Source organism: Physella acuta, unplaced genomic scaffold, assembly GCF_028476545.2.
Source record: "Physella acuta isolate Inbredline_101_S28 unplaced genomic scaffold, ASM2847654v3 ptg000197l, whole genome shotgun sequence".
Lineage (NCBI taxonomy): Eukaryota > Metazoa > Mollusca > Gastropoda > Physidae > Physella > Physella acuta.
In genome coordinates this window covers 1,075,472-1,102,211 of record NW_026731716.1, presented here as the reverse complement: position 1 = coordinate 1,102,211, position 26,740 = coordinate 1,075,472, and the positions used below count along the sequence as shown (strand labels likewise).

Here is a 26,740-nt window from a genome sequence, read left to right as displayed (position 1 = left end):
TGTTGTTTTTTTATTTAACGCATGGTGGTTAAACTTATGTCTACAACCATAGTCGTATACAAGGTGTTTAGAAAATCTGTTCTGTAAATGTTTGTTTTCAATTTAGAAGCAAAGAAATATTTTCTTGAAGAATTTATAGCGCGCTAAAAGTTCAATATGAACAGATTGTTTTGGTCATAAAATGTTAACAACATTTTAACGTCTGAAGGATTATCAAGAGAAGACAATTGTTCAAACACGGAAGAATGCAAGAGTAGTCTCACCTGCCTTCAAGGAGAGTGTAATTGTCTTCAATCTGAGTTTTTTAATGATACGACCAACACATGCACCCAAAGTAAGATACGCAGTATATCAAATATTTGGTAGAGTTGTGTTTTTCAACTTTAAAGCTGCGTTGTTTGCAAAGCTAATTCATCGATAGATTGCACAGAGTATTTGTTTCTTCAGGATTATCCCGGCACCAGTCATGTGATGAGACTCTACAATGTCAGGACACCCTCTCTTGTTTGGGTCTGATGTGTCGGTGTACAGAGGATGAGTTTTACAACACCACATTTGGTGTCTGTAGATCAAGTAAGTGGCGATGCATGTTTTAAAATTGATAAATATATATTCGCCAGTACAATTCATGCTACTGTGAAATATTTTTTGTTTGTCGTGTTAACTGTTTACAAAATTGTATTTCATGTAGGATTATCGCGACAAGAAGATTGCTCAGACACAGAGGAATGTAAGAGTAGTCTAACTTGCATCAGTGGTAGATGCGACTGTACTCAGTCCGAATATTTTAATAATACGACCACCACTTGCACATCAAGTAGGTTGTACAGTATAGTGTAGTTTTTTTTAAAGATACATTAATGTGTCACCTTTAAGTAATGCTTATTCATAAATAATGCCTGCTTCTGTTTTCTCAGGATTGGGTCACCATGAGACCTGTCTTGAGACACACCAGTGTAAAGACACACTGACCTGTCTAAATGACCAGTGCACGTGCAAGAGTGAGGAGTATTATGACCATTTATCAAGCAGCTGTACACTTCGTAAGTTCAACGTGTTTAACTAAACTCTTCCTTTCACTGTTGGTGTTTTATGGTACATTCATATTTTTTTTATAATTTGATTTTTTTTTTTAAAAAACCCATATTTAAAACCTGAATTAGTGCTACAGTATTTGAGTATGTTGTAAATACCTTTAAAAGTTGAATGAATGTGTGTTGGTCGATACATTTTAGCTTTCAATAATGTCGGTTAAATAATCTTGTAAAAAATCGGTTTTGATGTATAATATGCTCTTATTTCTCCACGTTAATTCTAAAAAAAGAAAACTGCTTTGACATAGTTTCCTTTTTTTTCTACACATTAAAGGACGGTCTATTGGTGAAAACTGCTTTGATACTTCAGAGTGCAAGCATAGCCTCAGCTGCACAAATGGGAAATGCAACTGTTTAGATTCAGAGTTTCTTCATCCAACAACTGCTGCATGTGTACTAAGTAACATATCTTGGTCACGTATTTTAATATGTATGAAATACCGCAGTAATATGAACGGGAAAAAATACGTTAACAAAATAACACGCGCATTAATGTTCAGATTGAATGTTTACACCATAATGTGTAAGGCATGTCATTCGGGCATAGTTGTTATACCAATGCAAATCTAATGAATATCACCTGTATAATTTGTGTTATACAATAGCAAATCTAAACAATATCACCTGTATAATTTGTAGGATTATCCCGGCACCATATGTGTAACCAGACACTACATTGTCAGGAATCTCTCACGTGTCTGGATCAACAATGTCAGTGTACAGACGGGGAATATTTTAACTCCTCTCACTGCAGAATCAGTAGGCCAATTGTTTTACTTTAAAAAATATCTATTTTATGTTATATGCTTTATTAGCTATATATATATATATATATATATATATATATATATATATATATATATATATATATATATATATATATATATATATATATATGCCTTGTGCTTGAATTTTTTAATGCAATGTGTTTTTCTGAAATATTAAAGGGAAATCAAAAGGAGACGAATGCATGGAGACTGGTGAATGCAAGAGTAGTCTCTCCTGTTTAACTGGATCATGTGATTGCATGACGTCAGAGTTCTTTCACTCTGTTACAAGCTCCTGCACTGCAAGTATGTTTTTACTTTAAATGTGGTCAACTTTGATGGACTATGAAAACCTTAATGTGACAAATGAAAATGTGATTTGTCTATGAAATGGAAAACTTAACGACAATGCAAAATGTAAATGGTTTATCAAAAACTTAAGGTGACTTTGGGAAACTTGAGTTACGTGAAATTTGGTGTGAATCAGTGTTTCTTCCAGACTTTTTTCTCCGGGTGGGGGGTGGGGGGGCACTTGAAAGTTTCGGGGGGGGGGCGGTAGACTTTCTTCCGGGGGGGGGGGGGGGGCACTGTTAAAAGTATATATTTTCTATATAAATTATATAAAATTCATTATGTTCGGGGGGGGGGGGAGGGTAAAAATTTATCGGGGTGGCTTTGCCCCCCCCCCCCCGAAGAGTTGCCTGGAAGAATCTCTGGTGTGAATGTAAATTGATGGAGTAGTTACTGTAAAATGAACAAGTATTATGTGTGAGTATTGTGCGTAGGAGAGATAAGAAGACGTCATTTAAGTGAGGTATGGATGATTCTGTGACGTCACTTTACCGGCTGGACTAGTGTGAGATAGATTGGCTAATATTGCTTGACGTCTTTGTTGACCAACCCATACAATGCTTGACGTCATTTGTTGACCAACCCTTACATCCATGTCAGGGTTACCCAAGGCCAGCCCGTGTACAGCCACCAGCCAATGTCAGGAGACCCTCACCTGTATGGCTGGAACATGTACCTGTACAGACAACCTGTTCTACAACACCACGGCAAATCGGTGCCAGGAAAGTCAGTGTTTGATAACATTTAAATTTTAGTGTGTCCAAATTTAACGTGTAGGCCTATCTTTGCACTGGAAAGTCAGTGTTTGATAACATTTAAATTTTAATGTGTCCAAATTTAAGGTGTAGGCCTATCTTTGCAGTAAAATTATTCAAAGCATATACAAATGAAAACATAACCTTCTAATTGATGGCTAATTAATCTATATGTCATGTTACAGAGCTTCAGGTGACAGAGAGATGTACATCTAGTGAACATTGATCTATATGTCATCTATATGTCATGTTACAGAGCTCCAGATGACAGAGAGATGTACCTCTAGTGACCAGTGTAAAGAAAACCTGACCTGTATGGAGGGAATGTGTCGCTGTATGACAACACAGTTTTACAACACGTCCACAGAGCTGTGTCAGGCCAGTAAGTTAATACTGACATCTATAAATATTTTTTTCTAGTAAACCTTTAACGTTACATATTTTTATTTTATTTTGTGATCCAATTGAACCTGATTGTCTAAGTGAGATGAAGAGGTTGATGAAAATAAACAAAAATTGCCTTTGTTTGATCCTTGATAAGAGCAGCGTAGAGACGACTGGTGTACAGTCACAGACCAATGCCAGATAAGTCTGACTTGTGTCCGTGACCTTTGTGTGTGTTTAAACACTGAGTTTTTTGACAACCTCACTAGCTCGTGCATTGAACGTGAGTTTATTTTTATCACATTCAAGAAGGCTAAAAAAAGTCTAAATTCCATCAAAAGATCATAAAGATATTTTATTATCTACACAAACGTACCACTATTTACTGGCATTTCAGTGGGATACATTTATAATATTTGTATCTGTTCTTGTCGACATTACACACACACACACACAAACACACACGAGAGCACTAGCTCAAATTATTTAACTGATATCTTGTCACCTAAGTTGCACACTTGGACAAATCAACAACTCTGTTAAAGCTAGGCTGTCCTCTAATGAACTTATATTTCTATACTCAGGGAGTCTTAAAGAAGAGAACTGTACTTCTAGCGACGAATGCCAAGCCACCCTGACCTGCATCGGTGGTAAATGTGGCTGCACAAAGTTCGAATCTTATAACAGCACATCCTCTCTGTGCAGTGCAAGTAAGATAATTTATACACGTTGTATTGGAAGATATCTGAAAACTATTATAGACTTGCTACAACCAATTTAGTTTCACCTTTTTTTTCTCGTAGCATTAGACATGATTTAGAAACTCAGTCAAGACAAATATTGTGATCTACCTGCAGCAGTTCTGTTTATATTCATTATCATGTTTGTGGCTGTGTTTTTAATAAAGAAGTAGTATACTTCATACAGATCAACTATTAAGTCACTAAATGGATAACAAATGGACAGATTAAAATATACCTTAATGTCAAATATTAACTTCAGAATAGTCTATATAACTTGCACTACAATCTTAATATGGATGTGATACTGTATTACAGAGGAAGAGCACTACTCATGGTTGACCTTTGGATTCTATCACTACTTGGCTCTGGGTGTCACATTGCTTTCATTAACTGCCATCATAATTTTGTGCATATTTAGAACACAAAGAACAAAACTAGATAAAGTGTAAGTTAATTTAATTAACAATATTATTACCATGATTTATTTAATAATTGTGTAGAGTTATGTAATATTTTAAATCGATAATTTATCTTATTGTAATGATGCAAGTATTTTATTTGATTGATTTTATTGTTTATATTTGACTAATAACTAGTTTGGTATTTTAAACATTAACTATTATTACAACAAAGAGACGATGAGTTTATCTACAACAATACGGCGCCTAACTCAAGGCCTAAGGTAACCACAGAAATGAATGTCTACAGCCCCATCCGTTTGGAAAACATAGCAGTAAAGATATCTAACGGGGAAGGAGGTAATATCATTTGTTAATAAACAACGATAACAATATATTGTATAACATGTACGTTTGCTTAATAATAATTAGTCTAAGCCCTCAAATTTATAGCAAGTACACCACTGTTAACTGCCTACGTGGAAAATTCAATATAATTACAAAAGGAATGATTAATAAAAGGGTAAAGATGTATATATATATATATATATATATATATATATATATATATATATATATATAATATAGCCTATATATATAAATATATATATATATATATATATATATATATATATATATATATATATATATATATATCAAGAGAGAGAGAGAGAGAGAGAGAGATGGATATATATATATATATACATTTTTATGCCATTCCAGGCCTAACAGATGACATCACCAAGCTAGAGGTCTGTTCAACCCTAAACACATTCTTGTCGAAACCCTGTGTAAACGGAGACATTATTGACCCGGGGCAAACTGGTCAAGAACTAGATGACGTGGCTGGCAAAACCTCAGAGTTAAATGACCAGCTCGTCAATGGTCAAGATGTGATGCACCAGTAGAACAATGCAATACAAAACATTGATCAGCTACAGCAACGATTTCTATAAGCTATTACGGTTTACGTAAATACATGTAACTTTACATAGGAAATTTGCTTATATCCAAGATTAAATACTCTAAAGGTGTCTGAAACATTCAAAGTTATCTTAGTTCAAAGGTTCAAACAGGCATGCTAAACTGTCATAGACTGTTATATATATATATATATATATATATATATATATATATATATATATATATATATATATATTTAGTTATTTTTTGCTTATGTATTTATTTATTAATTTCTACTTCTAAAAAGAATTAAACAATTATACTATAGATATTTAACTATTGATTTTGAATGATTCTTTAATAATATATTAATACTGGATTGAAAAAAAAAACTTGCACATGTCTAAAAATACACAAGTTTCACAAAGACATTTATTTTCTCAACACATCCTTGTGCTGTCTTGTTGTAGTTGTTTGGCTGTTGTTGGTTTTAGTTTCAAAACTGTTTCAAGTTGTTTTGTTTTGTTGTGTTTCCCTGATTTTACTCACTACACTAGTGATCAGTTATATAAAGCGCCCCCCACCCCCGCAATATTTTCCGTGCCCACGTATTATCAGAGGCGTAGCGACCCTTCCCGGCACCTGGGGACAAACTTTCGATTTGTACCGCCCCCCTTCAAACTTTAAATTTGTTTTTCCAATCCTACGGACAGCGCGCCTAGTTCGCCTTATAGGTAGCGCTGGCCCTGGAGCTAAGACCACATTATTGACATGTAGGCCTGATTATAACTTTATTTTCGGGTACAAAAAAGTTGGTGGTCATAGTTGTTAACATATAATGCTACCTACATGCACTTAACTAAACCAACAATAGATTATGAAAGTGTGATATTAATTTGATCAACTTAAACAATCTATTGTGAACGTGTGACGTTAGTTTAATGCACTTATACTAGCTATAGATTTCGAAATTTTGGCTGTACATTTAGTGTTATCATTAATGAACCACCGATGTAATCTCTAAGTTCAATCGATTGATTGGCTTCGATAAGTTGATATCTCTAGTTGCACTAAGTTGGACACAGACTCATTGTTTTACTTGTGCAACTGCAACATGAACCTGTTCATTTTTCTAAGCTTGTGTTGTGTCTTGTCAACACCTACTATAGGTATGTTTTATTTTACTAAACCTTACTTGCACATAATGATACAACAAACAGATGCATTGATTAATTCATAATTTAAAAAAAGTATTAGAAGTTTCATTAATTAACCGAATTTTAAATAAATGGATTATTTTTATTAACTGCGTTTTGCTTGTTGAGTTGATGAATAGTATAGTTGAAGAACGTGTTTTGAGCTAAATTTATTAGTTCTAAAGACCAAGTATGCAAACCCTCAAAGCTCACTTTTTCTTTATTATCATATACCATACGGGTATCTAATGTTACGATATGACATCTCTTTATGTTAATCTACGTGTTACAGGTACCATAATAAACCTGACTGCCAACCCTGCGGTCATTGATCTGGGTCTGTCGTCACTGACTGTCAGATGTGACGTCAGTGACAGCAGCCAGAACAACATGTCAGCCCTTGTGTCTATCATCGTGTCGCGTGCCCCCAAAGGTTCCAGCAACTATACAGAGCTGGCGTCCTTGAACTCGTTCCTAGGTCACCAGGTGCACCTGCTGACGTCAGAAGATCTAACTGCCAGCGGCTCTATTCAAGCCAACGGTCACTCTTTTCTGGACCTGCACTGGGCCCACCCTACAGATGCCCAGGCTGGACACTACATGTGTACAGCTCAAGGTCCAGATTTAGTTGGACACAACATCTACCTGATTGCTGAAACTGACGTCACCACCAGACGACCGGGCAGCGACCAGCTCCTGGACAAGATCCGGCAGCTGGATCTAGACTTGGCGCTGGCCAATGACAAACTGGCACAGTTGAACGTGTCACTGGCATATGTTGCTCGTGACGTCACCAAGGCGAATCGGCAGCAGATTCAGGCACTAGAGACGTGCAACAATGCAGCAGGAAATGAAAGACCTAACTGGTTGTTTAGTAAAAACTACGACAGCGGCAACTACTCGTACTCCGTTTCTAAATACTACTACAGCAACGTCGCATGGGCTGAGAATTTGTGTAATCTTTTCGGCGGTTATCTGGTTGAAATCAACGACGCCCACGAATACAACGTCGTCAAGAATTTCCTGACTACCACGGGAGACGTGCACTACGTGTACACAGGAGCGTACGATGAGATCCAGGAGGGTGTGTACAAGTTCAGACACACCAACACCCCGGCTCATTTCTTCAGGTGGGCTACAGGTGAGCCTACCAACAGCACCGACTTCAACTGTGTCTACCTGGAATCTTTCTACGACTGGGAGATGACGGTCTACAATTGCTACCTGGATCTCGAGGCTAGACAAAAAGTCCATGCTTTGTGTGAGTTCCCAGTCGGATAAGGCGGATAGGCTGCCTCGTTCGGCGATCATTCAAATTAAGAAAGCATATAGTTAATATTTTACAATGACACAAATAAAACTGTTTTCAGAATCTTCTGGTGTTTGTACAATTAATATTGATTATTAAAAAAGAGTGAAACTTTAAGTTTCAAATATAAAGTTTAAATAGAATGTATTAGTTCGCGGCCTTTGTAAAAGACGTGTTAACATCGAGATTTAGATATTAAATAACGAGTGAAACATTGTATTCGATTTTACATTTTACAATTTTAGAATCTTGTTCGCAGATGCAACCAATCATTATATTACACGGATAATATATTCAAAAGTAAAAAGTTTAATAAAACACTAGGCGACCAAGATTACAGTTGTAAAATTTTCTCTCGGCTGCACGGCGCAACAGTAATCATTTCCCACTATAACCACCCCACCTATGTAATATTTCTTCATCCTAACTGACACCTTCTTCTTACCCTTGAAGAACCTCATCCGCGACAAATGATGTAGATTGTACCGTTTATTCTAGCTTTTCAGCTATGTTGACGAAATGTTACATTTAAAATGTTTTATCAAACTTGTAGCTTTCATGTTACAACTTTTTAGTGATTTCCGGTAACCTGAAGTGGTACTTACTCTTCCTCCGATTTCTTAAAAGCCGATAACTTGAGTACCGCTAAAATTGGTAAAAAGAAGTTTTACATTTAAGTATAACTGTGTATGTACAGGTTTCTCTATTTCCTTGAATACTTTCCCGTTATGTGGATTAAATGTGATATACAAGATCCTTTACCTGGTTTACTTTCAATTTGCGAGTGACCTACGAAAACTGGAAGTGTTACTATATTCTAGTTTTTCTAAAATACTGGTAACGTAATATCTTTTTCATTTAGTGGACGAAATTTCACACACACACTCATATATATATATATATATATATATATATATATATATATATATAGTTAGTTATATAATTAGTTAGTAATTTATTTAGTAAGTTATTTAATTTTTTATTTTGTTATTTTTTATATTTATATGGAGATCATAAATAGATGGCCTTAGGGATTGGGTTGGTCTTCTGGTCTAAAAACAGGGCTTCAATAAGGATATATAGAGGGTCCCGATGTGCGTAATGTTACATTAGTTTGTGTTTTGCAATGCAGCCAACACTCCGTATCCAACTGGAAACTAGGTAGTCTTGTTATATTTAATTAATTTTTAAAGTGTGTATATTGAAGCAAAAAAAGTATAATTGGTATTTTGCCTCTTTTCTGATTTATCTTACACCTTCGACTTCGATACATATCATATTCTCATCAACCTTGTTGTGACCTACTTAGGTCTTCTTTTTTTAATTGTTTGATTTGATGATTATTTAATTGGCCTTGAGTGGTTTGTTGTTCAAACTAAAGACATTTTCCATCACGCTCATGTGATTGTATTCACCACTGAGTTCGTTTGGTTCGTGCTTTGGCTACTTCCTCCCAATGGTCCCTGACATTGAGGTCGACATCCCATAATTTCGGAGTCTTATATAAGGCAGGAATTGTCCTCGCACAGAAGCCCACTAGACAGTTACGGTGAGAGAGAGCCACGTACGACGCCATGTTGTATTTTCTAGTTTAAGCAGCAATTAACTCTAAGAACCAGTGTATTCAGTGTTTTTCTGTGTCTCATTTTAATAACGTGTAGGTTGTGCTGATTACTTAGGTGCCTTATCCAGTGTTAGTAGTTTCAGTGTGTTATTCTTAAACTCGTAAGTTGGGCCTTTCATTATTTGTATATTTCTCTTGATTTTACATATCTATTTATTATTTAGACTAGTATACATATTAGAAGGTTGTAGATTGATTTAAAATATTATTAGTTGCAGAAGGTCTTCGTGTGGGGTTTTACACTAGACATTATATTCGAGTCCACGGAGAGTTTGTTGTCTGGTAATCTTTTAGTTTCGTAAGTCATCAGTCTGTGACCATCCAAAACGAATTCGGGTATTGCGTTTTCTATACTAGCGGTAGAGGTACGTAATATTGTTGTAAGAAATTTGTTCTTCTTGTGTTTCCTTAAAATAATTTAAAAAAAAAAAAACAGCGAGCGGTTCCAGCCTATATAAGGAAAGCCCTATTGCACTGCAAGTGCCACCCCCATACTGTTACATAAGAGTTTTTAAGAAAGTTTAGGGAAGATCACTCACACTTTACGCATGACATTTCGGACTACTTTTTTCTGACGCAATCATTTCTGCATTTTCATTAAGTACAGAGCCGGCGCTACGCTGTCTTGAGTATACGCATTCAGTCTTTGGGAGAAATATATCCCTTATCAACAAAAAATACCAGCGGATTGACTTAATGACTGCAAACAAGTAGAAACGTCGATAATGCTAATAAAGAGGCCTATATTATGCGGATGATCTTTGCAATGAGCGTCAAGAATTACCTACCTAATCATCAGATGTGCTTCTCTATATAGTACACCAAAAATGGAAGATTGTGTACCAAATATTGTTGTTTCCTTGAGGATACTATGGCTTGTGGAGAGCGCAGTTTTGGAACATTGAATTTAATTACAGGGTTGGAACTACTATACCGCCAGAGGGGAAGCTAAATCCGACAAAAAAATACATTTTTTTGCACATTGATCGACTAGTGGTTTTATGAAAACAAAAAACGAATAAACTGCAGCAGTGATTGTTTTACAGTAACTATCGCATACAGATGAAAAAACAAATAATTTGTAGTATGAAAAATATGTATTTATATTTAAATAAAATGGGAGCCCGATAAAATTTACTTGGAGTAGGGGAGGGGGGGGGGGGCGTCGTTTTAATAAGTTTTGCCTAAGGCGCTAAATAACCTGGGGCCGGCACTGATTGTGTATTATTTATATTTAATCACTGACGTGAGCGTGATAATTTAATCTAACACTTTAGTTTTTCAGCTATAACATCAGTTACACTAATTAAATTAAATCAGGCCGTAGATATTAAGCGGATCAATCACGCAAGAGAGATAAAAATCGTCTACTTATTCTATATGGTTAATTTTGTTGCTTACTACAGGCCACTAATTGTGTAATATTTCTAACTTACTAATCTATACAGTGCCCTAGTACTAAAATCAACTTGTTTTTATAAACTGATATTGTTTGAACCTTGGTGCAATCGACCTAGCGAGAAGCTACCTTTTACCTGGGGCAACTGGAAAAGAGATCAATACTTTGTCTAAATATGTTCCTGATGTTGTATACACTAGCCGCAGGTATTACTAATATGTTTATACTTTTAAGTACATGTAATACTATTTACTTATATATATAGGTAAGGGCCTATATCAATATCATTACACATATTTTAGAAAATTGACATTGTACAATTGGGAATGTCATAATATGATAAAGTAGTGTTAATTGCTAAATAATCTTTTAACCCATATTCTGCTAGCGTCCCACTTATGGGACGCTTGTAAAAAAGATTGCTTAAATTTATTAAAAACTAATTAAAACACAAATTATGTTTCATTGTATTTTAAAATGGTTAGACTATTGAATTTGTGTGTGTTTTGTGAAAAAAAATAATTTAGAAAAATGTTATAGTGCCGGATTTGCAGGACTTGTCAAAATGGCGGAAAAAATAAAACATGCGCACAGGAAAATGCATATCTTCTAAAATATTAACATTTTAAGTGCAAAATACATTTGAAACTTGTAGCAGTACCATATTTCTATCTGATAAAAATTTAAGAATAACAATTTTTTTTTACTACTTCGTTATATCAAGTGTACAACAAGCGTCCCATAAGTGGGACGCTAGCAACGAATGGCCCCATGTAGATTGTTACACAAACGTCACATTTATTGGACACTAGCGAGAAACACAGAGGCAAATGTTTATGTTAAATGGTTATTTATGGTGAAACAGTTGTTGACTTTGTTAACTGTTGACTTTGGGGTGTTACGTAGTATTTATAGATATTTAATTATGACCTTGACCTATATTTTCTTATATATTATTGTATTAAAAAATTGCAAATATTGAAAAACTTACATTTTATTTTTAAGTTTTCAGAATTACACTTACTGAAGTATTTAATACCATTGAATACAAACTAATTTAGTATTGCTGTAAATTTACTAGCGCTTGATATTAAAATTATAACAAACCAGAATAATAACAATGGCCACGATTTAGGTGAAATGATTCAGTCATGGGGGTTGGTTAACTCTCTTCATATAAGAGAGCTTAAGCTACATATAGCAGAAATGTGAATTAGCTGTGTACAGTTGTCATGCCCCAATAATATTACCCTGCAAACGTTCCCGATACCAGTTTAACTTTGTTAACTTTTAAAGGAGATTCCTGGTGTTAGATTGGGAGCCGTTCGCATAGTGAGGTGCATACGTGGATGAGTACCATGAACACTCGATACATGCCCCCAGAGACGGATCCGTGCCCTAGAAATAAGATGTCTGATGTCCTAATGTACGCCTGTGAGGGGGGGGGGGGGGGAATGGCGATGGTATTAAAAGAGAAGATGGCTGGATGACATCTGGGACTGGACCGGATCATCTTTTGCAAATTCACTGAGGGCAGAGTTTCTTTCAGGCATCATTTCGGAGGAGGGGAGGGGGCTCTGCCCCCAGAACAAAATGGAATTTATATACAAAGCATACTTTTACCGATGTCCACCCTTCCCCTGAAATTTAAGTCCCCACCCCTGAAAATTTCAAGTACGCCCCCCATAAAATCAATTATTTATATTTAATTATATTACAGTTTCGATGAATAATAACAATATTTGTGATCATGTGTGTATAATTAGATGTACTCGTCACAGCTTTACTTATTTCCAAGTGTTGTTCACTTTGATGGATGCTAGATTGAAAGAAAACTAGACTTTTGAACATAATTTCTGCATTTTCGACCATGGTATGGCTAACCCAATTGATGATTATCAGTATTTTTAGCTGTCCTAAACAATGTAATCATTGTTCTAACAATACAACATCAGTATACAGCTTTATTTTTGCGGGATTAGCCATATTTCGTGATAAATGATTTCTTTTTTCAATAAATGTACATGGGGCCGTTCGTTGCTAGCGTCCCATTTATGGGACGTTTTTTAAAAAATCGATATTTAAAAAAGTATGGATTTAAAAAAAAAATCCATAGTCATTCCTTCATTCAGTGCCCAAAAGCTAAACCATATAAAAAAATTATAAAAATTTGAGACCTTGGGATAATATGGGTTAATAACATTAAAATGGACATTTAAGAGCAAAGTTGACAAACCCCGACTAGGATGGGGGTGGAGGTAACACCATAATCTAAACATGCTAACGATAGAGAAAACAATGCTACATCCAGCTGTATAACCGACAATAGTTAAACATCGTTTGTATTTTATATATTTGTTTTCTTTCGTGGGAGGTAGGGGCGGTGACATCTGACACCCGTCCTAGATACGCTACTGTGTGTGCTTACACATTTGGTAATCGCAACTTAAATTATCTATTCAGTACTTGGAATCGTAACATTACCTTGTTATCATTAACTGATACTGTTAGATCGTCACTGCTGTCCGACTGAATAGGAACGAGCTTTTACCTGGCTGTTTGCAACATGGCATCCATTGTTTTACTGGGTCTGTTCTTTGTCTTACAAGCACAACTGACAGGTATTTCTGTTATTTAAATAACACGTTTAGTTCAGTTTGATTTTTTTCCATTGCACTGAAAGCCAACTATAATATTTAACGTCTTCTTTTTGTTTGTATTTTAAGTCATTTCAAGTTTAGCAGGAAGCTTATCAATTGTTATATCCAAAATATGTGACGATTATTATTAATAAAAACATAATCTAAATATATGAGTAGATAAATTATTATAAAATATTGCTTATACGAATCATCGATACCTTTTTCAGCAGGTGTAGTTCACCTGTCTGCTAACCCTGTGGTGATCGATCTTGGTCTGACGTCACTCACAGTTAGGTGTGACGTCAACCAGAGCAACCAGCAGAACATGTCAACAGTTTTGTCCATCATCTTATCGCGCTCTGCCAACAGTTCCAGCCCCTACACAGACCTGGCCTCAGTGATCACCTTTACAGGTGAACGAGTCAATGTCCTGGCATCTGAACGTCTTACAGCCAACGGCTCCATTCAAGCTACAGGTAACTCTTTTCTAGAACTACACTGGGAGTATCCCACAGAGGAGCAGGCTGGACACTACGTGTGCGCATGTCAGGGTCTGGATATTGTTGGACATAATGTTAACTTAAATGACTACCTTCAGGTGACAACCAGACGACCAGATAGTGACCAGCTGTTGGAAAAGATACAACAACTGGATGTAGACTTGAACTTGGCTAAAAATGACATCAGAGATCTAAACAGTCTGATGACCGTCTTCTTTAAAAACATGTCTGATTTGGAGTCGATCAGCGAGAGAACACAGGCAAATGTTCAAACAATAGAGCGCTATAATATTGCAATGGAAAGTTACAGGAAGAACTGGCTATTTAGTCAAAGTGTCCGCGACAGAAATACAACATATTCTGTATCTAGAAACGGCTACCAGAACGTGGACTTTGGTGAGATTTTATGTCAGATGTACGGTGGTTACCTGGTTGAAATAGACGACGCCAGGGAATATGGCGTGGTGCAGGGCCTATTAAACAACACGAAATATGTATTAAAACAAATCTACACAGGGATTTACAAAGAAAGTCCAACAGGAACATTTAAATTTAGGCACAGCCAGAAACGACCACAGTTTTTTAATTGGTCTACAGGTCAGCCGCAGGATCATACTGGGGAGAACTGTGTTTTTCTAAATCCTACAAATAATTACACTATGTACATTACAGGCTGCAGTACTACTAATGGCGCAGCTAGTATTCAAGCTATTTGTGAATTCCCCGACTCCTCAAATTAGAATAACGATAGAAAAGGTCAGCAGTCAGCAGTGTAACCAGTCAGGACTAACATCTCATCTTGTCTTTGTAGCAGATCCGTTTAGCGTTACAGCTAACTGTGCGTTAGTCCTACATATCGTTTACTTATTCTAGAATCAATTATTAAAAAAAAAAGAAAGCTACAAGAGAGTATGTTTGATTTTAGCTTACAAAACGTATGTTTTACTTTAACGTACTTTATTGTTACTTTATACTAGATATATAAATAACATGTTTAAACTATATAAACTTTTAGTAATTGTTTACTTTCTCGGATACGAATAATAGAGGAAGTATTGCAATCGTACGAAAAAAACCACTGTTTTACAATTGTGTCAGTATGTGTGTGTGTGCGTTTGTGAGTATGTGTGGATGTGAACACGATAACTTGAGTACCATTACAGCTAGGTTGATTTAAATTTCATATACAAGTATTATATCAAATTTGTAGTTCTGTGTTTCCTTCTCAGCAATTACCGGTAACCGGAAGTGGAACCTATTATATTTGGTGGTTTTCAAAAGCCTATACCTTGTGTACTGTTTCAGATAAATAGACGAAAGTAAAAGATCTAAACTCTGCCTTCTGTCAAAGTTTGAGCATTTCCGTTGAGAGGAAGTAGTACTTTTCCGATTTTTCAAAAAAACGTATATGAATTTATAAAGTACTAATATTACGCACTATTATACACAAATTGTTTGCTGTTCACTTAGTGCGGAATTCTTTTTCTACGAGATTCTATTCTATTTTTAAAAGTTTAAATAATTAAAAATGTATTTAAAATTATGTCAGTTGCAATCCCCCGTAGTGTTATATAAATATATTCGAGAAAATTTAGGGGAGATCACTCTCGCTTTATTTTGATACTCAAACATTACAGAGGTTAACAATCAAGTAAAAAGGTTCACGCGTTATTTTTATGCATTTTACTTTCTCGTATATACGAAGTATAGAGAAAGTCTTGTAATCGTGCAAAAAAAAAATCGAGATTTTTACAAATCTCGACGTTTTACATCTCACTGATACGGAAAAACATAATTTTGCAATCTTGTCCGTATGTCTGTGTGTCTGTCTGTGTGTCTGTCTGTCTGTGTGTGTGCAAACACGATAACTTGAGTACCGTTACAGCGAGGTTGATGAAATTTCATATATAAGTATTTTTATCAAAATCGTAGATCCGTATCTACTTTTGAGCGATTTCCGATAACAGGAAGTGGTACTTTTCCTACTTTGAAATTTTCAAAAGCCTATAACTTGAGTACTATTTCATATAGATAAACTAAATTTCACATGAAAGTAAAAGATCTAATTCTCTACCATCTGTTAAATTTTGAGTCATTTCCGTTGACCGGAAGTAGTAATTTACGCTACTTCCGATTTCTCAAAAAACTAATGTAACTTTTTAAAGTACCAATAATATTGCGCAGTATTATGCACTTTTTTATTTAGCGTTCACTTGGTGTGCAATTCTTTTGTCTACGAGATTTTATTCTATTTTTAAAACTTTAAGTATTTAAAGTGGATTAAAAATCATGTCTATAGCCCGAGTTCCATCCCCTGTTATTTTATATAAAAATATTCGAGAAAGTTTAGGGGAGATCACTCCCGGTTTATTATAAAATGGCTTCGTTTTGTGGCGTGTCCTGTTTCTTTACTGTTTTAAAACTGTACAGTGGTAAGGGGTAGAGAATATGCATTATTTCTGCTTTACGTTATAACTAAATAATTAATATGCTTTAAAACGCAACTCTAAATTTCTTTCGGAGTTACGTTTCGAAAAAACTGCATTTTGTTTTATAAAACTTTAAAATATGATAGTCTAAGTGTCATTGTTGCAATAATTATGTATACTGTGCTTGAAACAACCTACTAAACGCGTGCAATCTCGATGCGACAGCTGGGCTAGACTGAGACACCAGACAAAGTACTAATCACCACACACAAGATAACAAAAGGTAACTAGTTATTGAATCTCACCTATAATGTAGTAACTGTCAGGCTGTCTGATGTATCGGTAAGAGGCTAAAGATCAACTGTTTCAAATAAAGCGTTAGACATTGAGTGATAAATAGCGACATAATCATCCCGTTCATTTGGTTCTGCATTGTTTTAACTTTACAAATAGGTGTTTAATTTAAGAAGCCGTTTGTTCGAACTCCTGAAATTCAGTGTCGGGTCAAATACAAATCGATGGGTGGGTTTTTGGATTGGACATGACGTCTAAGTAGGATGACGTTTGGGCGTAGTATTATAATTTGGGTTTGAAGGGGTGGGGGAGGGGGAGGGTGAAACTTTAGTTTGGTTTGAGATTAATTCAGACAATGAGATGTTATGTTTAGGGAATTGGTAAGGGCGCGGGGAATGGTGTGTGTGAAGATAAGAGAATGTATATGTGTGCTTATCTCCCAAAATATGTTAAGGTTGGCATCTACTCTAATGATAAGCATGACGTTGGTTAAAACACTTATATGAATGTTACACTATAGAAACTTATGTGTATTGTTCTAAGCCTATTAGCAACCGTCGCTGCAATAACATATGAACTTCTGTCCACTAACCAAACCTATATTTTGTATATCGTATGTTCCTGTTAGCAACGCCCACGTATTTGTTTTCTCGTATATTGTAGAAGAACCGTATGATAAAAATAACCCACTCACGTGGCCTGTGTGTATAATAAAGGCCTTGACCTAGCTGCCGACCAAAACGTAAACAAAGCTTGGTTAACCCACAAATAGCTGCATCTAGTGCACTTCTGGAGTGAAATGATTACCGCCGCAAGTTTTCGCTAACGTAAAATTCAGATTAAGCACTTTACCTTTAATCTGTTGGAAGTATTTCCAATGTAGCTTGTAACTTGTTTTTGTGGATGTGAAAGCCTCACTTAACATGTACTGTGGTAACAACAGTGGTGTGTGTTAACTGTGCTGATGTTAAAGCCTCACTTAACATGTACTGTGGTAACAACAGTGGTGTGTTTGAAATGTTTTGATGTTAAAGCCTCACTTAAACATGTACTGTGAGACTTTGGTGACAACAGTGGTGTGCTTCAACTGTGTTGATGTGACCTCACGGTCTACTGAAGTCAATTATTGTCAGTGTACGTATCAGTGAGACTTAGACCTTCAGCATACAGTCACAAGCACAGGGGTTGTTTAAAGTTGATCGATGACTCAGAAATGAGATGTTTTCTACTTCATATCATCCCTGAACCATCCTAATTGATTTGCCTTTCCGTTTTACTTCCTGTTTGGTTGATTCAGACACGACGACTTGATATCACACGTTTGTGTCAGTTTTAATCTCTGTAGGGTGAAGGAACAGGTGTGGGGGAGGGGGGGGGGGCGGGGGTAAACCTGTGGGCGTCTACACATGTCAACACGGCAAGTCGCAGAAAGAATAATGAAAATGGTGTGGAGGATATCTGGCCCATTTACACAACAATCTGAAAAATGTTTAAATTGTCAAGAAATTTATTTGAAACTGACATTTTAATAATAAGTACCCACCACCCCTCATCAATTACCTCTAGTGTTCTTACATCTCTCCGGGGGACGTACCGTGTCCATCTCTCCGTTGTACGTACCGTGTCCATCTCTCCGTTGTACGTACCGTGCCCATCTCTCCCTCCGGGGGACGCACCGTGTCCATCTCTCCGGGGGACGTACCATGCACATCTCTCCAGGGGACGTACCGTGTCCATCTCTCCTAGGGGCAAAATGTCTGAAAACCTCTGCCCGCCTCAATCAACTCAGTCATATATCGATACAGCAAATAGCATTAAAAGGGTCAACACGCCCATGCTTCCCTTGTTTACACAACAACAGGGGTTAATCGACCGTCTCAGGAGCGCTAACACAGAGTGGTATACAAGATGCTTTACTAAACTATATAACCGAAGTAAAGCTGGCTCCTACACGACGGATTTAACTATTTCCTAAATCAACTGTTTAGCATTAGAATACATACCACTGAGAAGAAATAGTTTATGGCGTGTGATAGATAATACAGGCCTCAACACTGCCCCATCCACCAATACACGTTTTATCGAACAACAGTCAACGATTACATTGTCAAGAAAATACGGGATTTATTGCCAAGCAGTTAAAATCTTTCCTTCATTTCATTCAGAAAATATTGAGTTTTACTTGATTACAATAACATTTTGTACTTTCACATAAGGGCATATCATAAGATCTCATTTCATCAATAAATTGCCAACGACTATTTGGTGGGGGAGGGGAACGCTGTTTCTATTCATTTCATAATAAAAACAAAATTTTATTAAAACTTTCATTAATTAAGCGAATTTTAAATAAATGGATTATTTTTATTAACTGTGTTTTGCTTGTTGAGTTGATGAATAGTAGCCTATAGTTGAAAAACGTGTTTTGAGCTAAATTTTATTAGTTCTAAAGACCAAGTATGCAAACCCTCAAAGCTCACTTTTTCTTTATGATCAAATACCATACAGGTATCTAATGTTACGATATGACATCTTTTTATGTTAATCTACCTGTTACAGGTACCATAATAAACCTTACTGCCAACCCTGCGGTCACTGATCTGGGTCTGACGTCACTGACTGTCAGATGTGAATATTTTATCACATTTGTGTAATAAGTACCAGATTACTTCCAGTTTCATTGAGGCTAGAAAGAATCAAAGAAATAATTATTTGTAATATAATAGTAATTTATCAAACACTTTTAATTTTTAATTTGGATTAGTAGATTCAGGGTGTTGTGGTGAATCGGGATGCTATATTATTTAATATAAATACAATACTACACATGATAGATAACTATTCTGTATTTTTATCATGGAAAACAATTGTTCTGACATTCATTGTTTTACTCTCCCTGGCTATTCTGGTTGACGTCAAGGAGAGGTTGCGGGCAGTTTTTGAAAATATTTGAATTGACCAAATATTTCTAAACGGCTTTTCAACGGCTTATATTCGATACAGAAATATATAAATTATTAAAATCTATAGCTCCCAAAGGGCTTTAATTTTTACAAATGTAACTATAATTTTATCGCTTGTCATATTTTTAAAAGATTTTTTTCAAAAATGTAGTATGATTACATAGACTTTTCATGCCTATTGTAGGAAAGTATTTTGAGTTATATTTTATTAGTTGTTAAGATCAAATTTGAATCTCTCAAATACCGTTTTTCTCATACCTTTATTATCAAATATCATAATACAGATATATAATATTATGACATTACAGCGCTTTGTGTTAATCTGCCTGTTACAGGTACCATAATAAACCTTACTGCCAACCCTGCGATCATTGATTTGGGTCTGACGTCACTGACTGTCAGATGTGACGTCAGTGACAGCAGCCAGAACAACATGTCAGCCCTTGTGTCTATCATCGTGTCGCGTGCCCCCAAAGGTTCCAGCAACTATACGGAGCTGGCGTCCTTGAACTCGTTCCTAGGTCACCAGGTGCACCTGCTGACGTCAGAAGATCTAACTGCCAGCGGTTCTATTCAAGCCAACGGTCACTCTTTTCTGGACCTGCACTGTGCCCACCCTACAGATGAGCAGGCTGGACACTACATGTGTACAGCTCAAGGTCCAGATTTAGTTGGACACAACATCTACCTGATTGCTGAAACTGACGTCACGACCAGACGACCGGGCAGCGACCAGCTCCTGGACAAGATCCGGCAGCTGGATCTAGACCTGGCACTGGCCAATGACAAACTGGCACAGTTGAACGTGTCACTGGCACATGTTTCTCGTGACGTCACCAACGTGTCAGTATGCTGTGAAGCGAATCGGCAGCAGATTCAGGCCCTACAGACGTGCAGGAAATGAAAGACCCAACTGGTTGTTTAGTAAAAACTACGACAGCGGCAACTACTCGTACTCCGTTTCTAAATACTACTACAGTAACATCGCATGGGCTGAGAATTTGTGTAAGCTATTCGGCGGTTATCTGGTTGAAATCAACGACGCCTACGAATACAACGTCGTCAAGAATTTCCTGACTACAACTGGAGACGTGCACTACGTGTACACAGGAGCGTACGATGAGATCCAGGAGGGTGTGTACAAGTTCAGACACACCAACACCCCGGCTCATTTCTTTAGGTGGGCTACAGGTGAGCCTACTAACAGCACCGACTTCAACTGTGTCTACCTGGAATCCTTCTACGACTGGGAGATGACGGTCTACAAGTGCTACCTCGATCTCGGGGCTAGACAAAAAGTCCATGCGTTGTGTGAGTTCACCGTCTAAAGCAGATAGGCTGCCTCGTTCGATGATCATTCAAATTAAGAAAGCATATAATTAATATTTTACAATGACACAAATAAAACTGTTTTCAGAATCTTCTGGTGTTTGTACAATTAATATTGATTATTGAGGTAGATTGAAACACTGACAATAGAAACCATAGTGTTTGTATATAGAACTTTATTGGGCCTCAGCCACCATGATGGAAACAGGAACAGGAAGTACTAGACAATAATATAAGGGCATCACTCAAAAACAACATTATAAATATAATACTAATACAAGAAGAGTGAGTTCCCTTGACTTCACAATTCTCAATATATTACATCCCTTTACCCTTAGTAAACACAACACATCTCTCAATAGAACAAATGATAGTATTCCAAAATCACCAATTATATTGCAACATGAACATTACATGATTTAAATCATTTGGTAGATTACATCCTTACAAACAATGCACAATATCTTACAACATAATTAAAATACAAAACAATGATGTCAAAGTCCTTTTGACCTTTAAAATCATAGGTCTAACTTATTTGGGACTTTGATTGTCCTGCTTGACCTTCTCAGTGGCTTTTGATTTGGTGACTCAAGATTCTGACCATCTGGATTCTCTATCTCAGGTCTAGGATCTAACTCATTAATTCCAGAATTTACATTTTCTGACTCTAGACTACTTGGTTCACTCATATCAACAGAACTTGGTTGTGGAACAAACTGATTTGTTGTGAACTGTTCAGATTTGGTGGGATTGACAGATTCACACTTATTATCTGCACAAGTTATTTTTAACTGGTCTGCGTGTCTACGGACAATAAGTCCATCATTTGTTTTTACTTTATAAGACACAGGTCCTGTACATTGAACAATTTGACCTGGCATCCATTTTTCCCTTCTCCCATAATTTCTCAGATACACATTCTCATTAAATCCAAATTCTCTTTCAATGGATGTTTTGTCATGATTTAATGGAACTATTTTTGAATTGGCGTCTGAAAGTATTATGCTATTATTCAGATCCTTAACTGACATAGATTTCTTTGATTGATCAATTTTCTCAGGTAATCTGATAGTGCTTTTTGGTAACCAAAAATACTGTTTAAAAGTACTATCCTGGACCATATCAATTTGCAACTGTGATCCAGTATTTGAAGTGGGTGTATTAAATGGCAAAAATCTTTTTTTCTTTTGATGTTACCCTTTTAGTTTCTGTAAGTGCCAATGATGTTAGCAAAGTTGTTTGATGATCACATTCCTTCTTATTTAATGTATTCTCTTTTGAAGCATTTGAAATTGCCATATCACCATAATCATTTATTAAGTTACAAATACTTTGTTTAGGTAACTCTGACTGATAATGGACTGCATCTTCTCCATCTTTTATACTCAATTCCATTTTTCTTATTTTATATGGCCTTAAATCATCATTCACTGACTCTTCAGGCCAACCATTCTTACAGTACTCATAAACCTTTATCTTGCACTCATCTTTTTGTGTTTCTCTCTTAACATCATTCACATTTATATTGGAGTTATCCATGATAGTGAAAAGAACAATTACATCTTCTGGTACATAACTAAGGCTTTGGTTTTTTTAAGGTAAACGACTAAAACTATCTGCACTATTCTCAGATCCAGGTTTGTATTTCAATTCATAATTGTATGCAGTTAGTGTGATAGCCCATCTTTGAATCCTTGGTGAGGCATGCTCAGGTAGGGGTTTGTTTTCCCCAAATAACCTAGCAATGGTTTATGATCTGTAAAGATGGTGAACTCCCTACCAAACAGAAACTTATGAAATTTCTTAACACCAAAAATGATGCCTAAGCCTTCCCTATCTAACTGAGAATAATTTTTCTCAGCTTGGTTCAAAGATCTACTGGCAAAAGCAATGGGTCTGTCACCCTTTTCATCTATGTGGGATAAGACTGCTCCTACACCATCTGGTGAAGCATCACATGTCAAGATAAGTCTTTTCCCTGGGTCATAGTGAGTTAGTAAGGTGTCAGAAGACAAAGCTTCTTTTGCTGTATTAAAAGCAGCATCTTGTTGTTTACCCCAGTGCCAAGTTGCATTTTTCTGCAGCAGCTTATACAGTGGTGATAGTTTACCAGACAGATTCCCTATGAACTTCGCATAGTAATTTATTAAGCCCAAAAAAGCTCTTAGTTGTTGGGTATTTTCAGGCTTGGGTGCTTCTTTAATGGCTTTTGTTTTCTCTGGTTGAGGTCTGAGACCTTGCTTGCTCAAAATGTAACCAAGAAAACTAATTTCTGTCAGCATGAATTGACATTTATCTTTGTTTATCTTTAAACCTTTTTCACCAACTATTTTCAAGACTTTATCAAGTGTTTTAAGATGTTCAGTGTCATTCTTACCAGTTATGTACACATTGTCAAAGTAAACACAACATTTGGAATATCCTTAAAAATACTGTCCATGACAGCTTGGAAAATTCCAGGGCTGGATGATATACCAAAACATAGTCTTTCATATTGGTAGAGTCCTTTATGTGTGTTTATTGTCGTATAGACTTTTGAATCTGGATGCAGTTCTAGTTGAGTGTAAGCATGACTAAAGTCTAATTCAGTGAATTTGTCTCCTCCTGCCAAATTCAAAGAAATTTCCTCAATGTTAGGAATAGGGTTCTTATTTAGCTCTATTTGCTTATTCAGTGTAGCTTTATAGTCTCCACAAATTCTTACAGAACCATCCTTCTTTAACACTGGCACAATGGGCGTTGCCCAATCGGAATAGTCTACCTTCTTTATGATGCCATTAGATTCCAATCTACTTAGCTCATTTTCAATTTTATCCCTCATTGCATAAGGTGGAACTCTAGCTTTGCAGTATCTTGGATTTGTGTCTTTAATGCTTATCTTCACTGTCCTATCATTTAGTAATCCTGAACTACCAAAAACACCTTCATTTTCAGATACTACTTTATCTATTGAAGTAAAACTAGATTCTCTTGCTTTGTTCACTGAAAATATACTCTCCCAGTTTAACTAACCAGTTCCTACCTAGTAATGGTGGTCCATTTCCTTCAACCACAAGAAGAGGAAGTTTAACACTTTGACCATTATAATTTACATGAACCATACACTCTCCTATTACCGGAACGTTGTCACCTGTGTATGTTGTTAGGCACTTGTGACATGGTTGTAGAGGCACTGATCCTCCTGTGACAGTGTCAAAGTCCTTCTTTGTGATGACGGTTAGAGATGCTCCAGTGTCAAGTTGGAAGATGATGCTCTTACCGTTGATATAAACTAGTACATTGATGGGAGCATGACTTGTTGATTTCACAGAGAACAGGTTGAACTCCGGCTGCGAATCAGTTTGAGCATTTTCACTGGTAGAGTGGTTCATTAGTTGGGTTAGGTAGTCTTGGTGAGAGTCAACATAGTGCTGCCTTTGGTTGCGGTACTGTCTTGACTGGCTAGATTTAGCAACAGACGAAGACTTTGCAAAGCAGGCCTTGGCAATGTGACCTTGCTTACTGCACGTATAACAAGTTGCTGTCTTGAACTTGCATCGATGAGATGCATGGGGACCGTTGCATCGATGACATTTTTGATAATTATTACTAGATTTAGATCTAGGATTTGAACATGCAGGCTGTTTAGCATAAGTTGAAATGCTCTGATGGGGTTGGTGTTTGTTGACTAACCTGCTGTTTACTGCATGGATCCCTGAGGGCGTTAGAGATCTCGCCGCTTCAGATGACTGCTTGAATGAAGTTGCTAGTTGTATTGCTTTTTCCAATGTGAGATCTGACTCGAGAAGCAACTTTCTTTGAACATCAGGGCTATTTACACCTGTAACAAACTTTTCACATAGTCTGTCAGACAGCGTGTCTCCAAATTCACAGAATCTACTTAAATGACGTAAAGCAGCAACATATTCTGATATTGATTCGTTTGGTTGACGAGTCCTACCGTCAAATCTGGCTCTACACAGGAACTTTGATGGTGCGGGCGCATGGTGGTCTGTTAGCAGTTTGCTCAGCTCATTAAAGCTCTTGGTAATTAGACTAGCTGGTGCGCATAAGTCCTTTAATAGCCTAAATTGTTAAGGCCCTATGACTGTTAACAAAACAGCTCTCTTTTTGGCTTCTATCGTCACGTCGTTAGCTTCAAGGTAAAAGCTTAACCTATCTAGATAATCATGAATGGTTTCATCATTCGAATCAAATTCTTTTATTTGGCCATACAGCGCCATTATCCTAGAAATACTTAGCCAATATGCTCTAGCCAACTTCTTTTTAAGTAAGCAGGTGCTCTTTCTAGTGGATTGATTTATCCTCGTCGCCAATTGAGGTAGATTGAAACACTGACAATAGAAACCATGCTGTTTGTATATAGAACTTTATTGGGCCTCAGCCACCATGATGGAAACAGGAACAGGAAGTACTAGACAATAATACAAGGGCATCACTCAAAAACAACATTATAAATATAATACTAATACAAGAAGAGTGAGTTCCCTTGACTTTACAATTCTCAATATATTACAATTATCAAAAAAGAGTGAAACTTTAAGTGTCAAATATAAATTTTAAATAGAATGTTTTAGTTTGCGGCCTTTGTAAAAGACGTGTTAACATCGAGATTTAGATATTAAATAACGAGTGAAACATTGTATTCGATTTTACATTTTACAATTTTAGAATCTTGTTCGCAGATGCAACCAATCATTATATTACACGGATAATATATTCAAAAGTAAAAAGTTTAATAAAACACTAGGCGACCTAGATTACAGTTGTAAAATTTTCTCTCGGCTGCACGGCGCAACAGTAATCATTTCCCATTATAACCACCCCACCTATGTAATGCTTCTTCATCCTAACTGACACCTTCTTCTTACCCTTGAAGAACCCCATCCGCGACAAATGATGTAGATTGTACTGTTTATTCTAGTTTTTCAGCTATGTTGACGAAATGTTACATTTAAAATGTTTTATCAAACTTGTAGCTTTCATGTTACAACTTTTTAGTGATTTCCGGTAACCTGAAGTGGTACTTACTCTTCCTCCGATTTCTTAAAAGCCGATAACTTGAGTACCGCTAAAATTGGTAAAACTAAGTTTTACATTTAAGTATAACTGTGTATGTACAGGTTTCTCTATTTCCTTGAATACTTTCCCGTTATGTAGATTAAATGTGATATACAAGATCCTTTACCTGGATTACTTTCAATTTGCGAGTGACCTACGAAAACTGGAAGTGTTACTATATTCTAGTTTTTCTAAAATACTGGTAACGTGATATCTTTTCATTTAGTGGACGAAATTTCACACACACACACACACACATATAATATATATATATAGTTAGTTATATAATTAGTTAGTAATTTATTTAGTAAGTTATTTAATTTTTTATTTTGTTATTTTTTATATTTATATGGAGATCATAAATAGATGGCCTTAGGGATTGGGTTGGTCTTCTGGTCTAAAAACAGGGCTTCAATAAAGATATATAGAGGGTCCCGATGTGCGTAATGTTACATTAGTTTGTGTTTTGCAATGCAGCCAACACTCCGTATCCAACTGGAAACTAGGTAGTCTTGTTATATTTAATTAATTTTTAAAGTGTGTATATTGAAGCAAAAAAAGTATAATTGGTATTTTGCCTCTTTTCTGATTTATCT

At 36.1% G+C, this 26,740-nt stretch overlaps 4 protein-coding genes and 1 long non-coding RNA gene across 6 annotated transcripts in view; all 5 read left to right on the top strand.

Annotated features, from left to right (window-relative positions):
* LOC131936968 (prion-like-(Q/N-rich) domain-bearing protein 25) overlaps positions 1-366 on the top strand; it is a 38,204-nt gene extending 37,838 nt beyond the window's left edge. Inside the window, exon 26 of the mRNA XM_059294114.1 lies at positions 209-366. Coding sequence (XP_059150097.1) covers positions 209-366 — 158 coding nt within the window. The remainder of the gene's footprint in view (positions 1-208) is intronic.
* A 1,309-nt stretch (positions 367-1,675) lies between these two features.
* On the top strand, positions 1,676-4,358 carry LOC131936967 (latent-transforming growth factor beta-binding protein 1-like). The gene is made up of 7 exons (XM_059294113.1): positions 1,676-1,853; positions 2,042-2,167; positions 2,813-2,938; positions 3,224-3,349; positions 3,509-3,634; positions 3,936-4,061; positions 4,354-4,358. Exons 1-7 carry the CDS (start codon positions 1,751-1,753, stop codon positions 4,356-4,358), a joined length of 738 nt encoding a protein of 245 aa, XP_059150096.1. The 5' UTR covers positions 1,676-1,750.
* A 54-nt stretch (positions 4,359-4,412) lies between these two features.
* Positions 4,413-5,564, top strand: LOC131936950 (uncharacterized). Its single transcript, XR_009386130.1, has 3 exons — positions 4,413-4,539; positions 4,728-4,852; positions 5,216-5,564. It is a non-coding gene; the product is annotated as an uncharacterized LOC131936950 (long non-coding RNA).
* Positions 5,565-6,273: 709 nt separating this feature from the next.
* On the top strand, positions 6,274-7,965 carry LOC131936966 (uncharacterized). Its single transcript, XM_059294112.1, has 2 exons — positions 6,274-6,564; positions 6,884-7,965. Exons 1-2 carry the CDS (start codon positions 6,510-6,512, stop codon positions 7,870-7,872), a joined length of 1,044 nt encoding a protein of 347 aa, XP_059150095.1. The 5' UTR covers positions 6,274-6,509; the 3' UTR covers positions 7,873-7,965.
* Positions 7,966-13,392: 5,427 nt separating this feature from the next.
* The window catches only part of LOC131936983 (uncharacterized), a 17,857-nt gene continuing 4,509 nt past the window's right edge, over positions 13,393-26,740 (top strand). The window contains exons 1-2 of one of the 2 annotated variants that reach the window (XM_059294149.1): positions 13,393-13,544; positions 13,793-15,607. In XM_059294149.1, coding sequence (XP_059150132.1) covers positions 13,490-13,544; positions 13,793-14,805 — 1,068 coding nt within the window. In that variant the 5' untranslated portion in view covers positions 13,393-13,489 and the 3' untranslated portion in view covers positions 14,806-15,607. Of the gene's footprint in view, positions 13,545-13,792; positions 15,608-26,740 lie in introns of those variants that run through there. The other variant, XM_059294150.1, reaches the window with a different exon arrangement.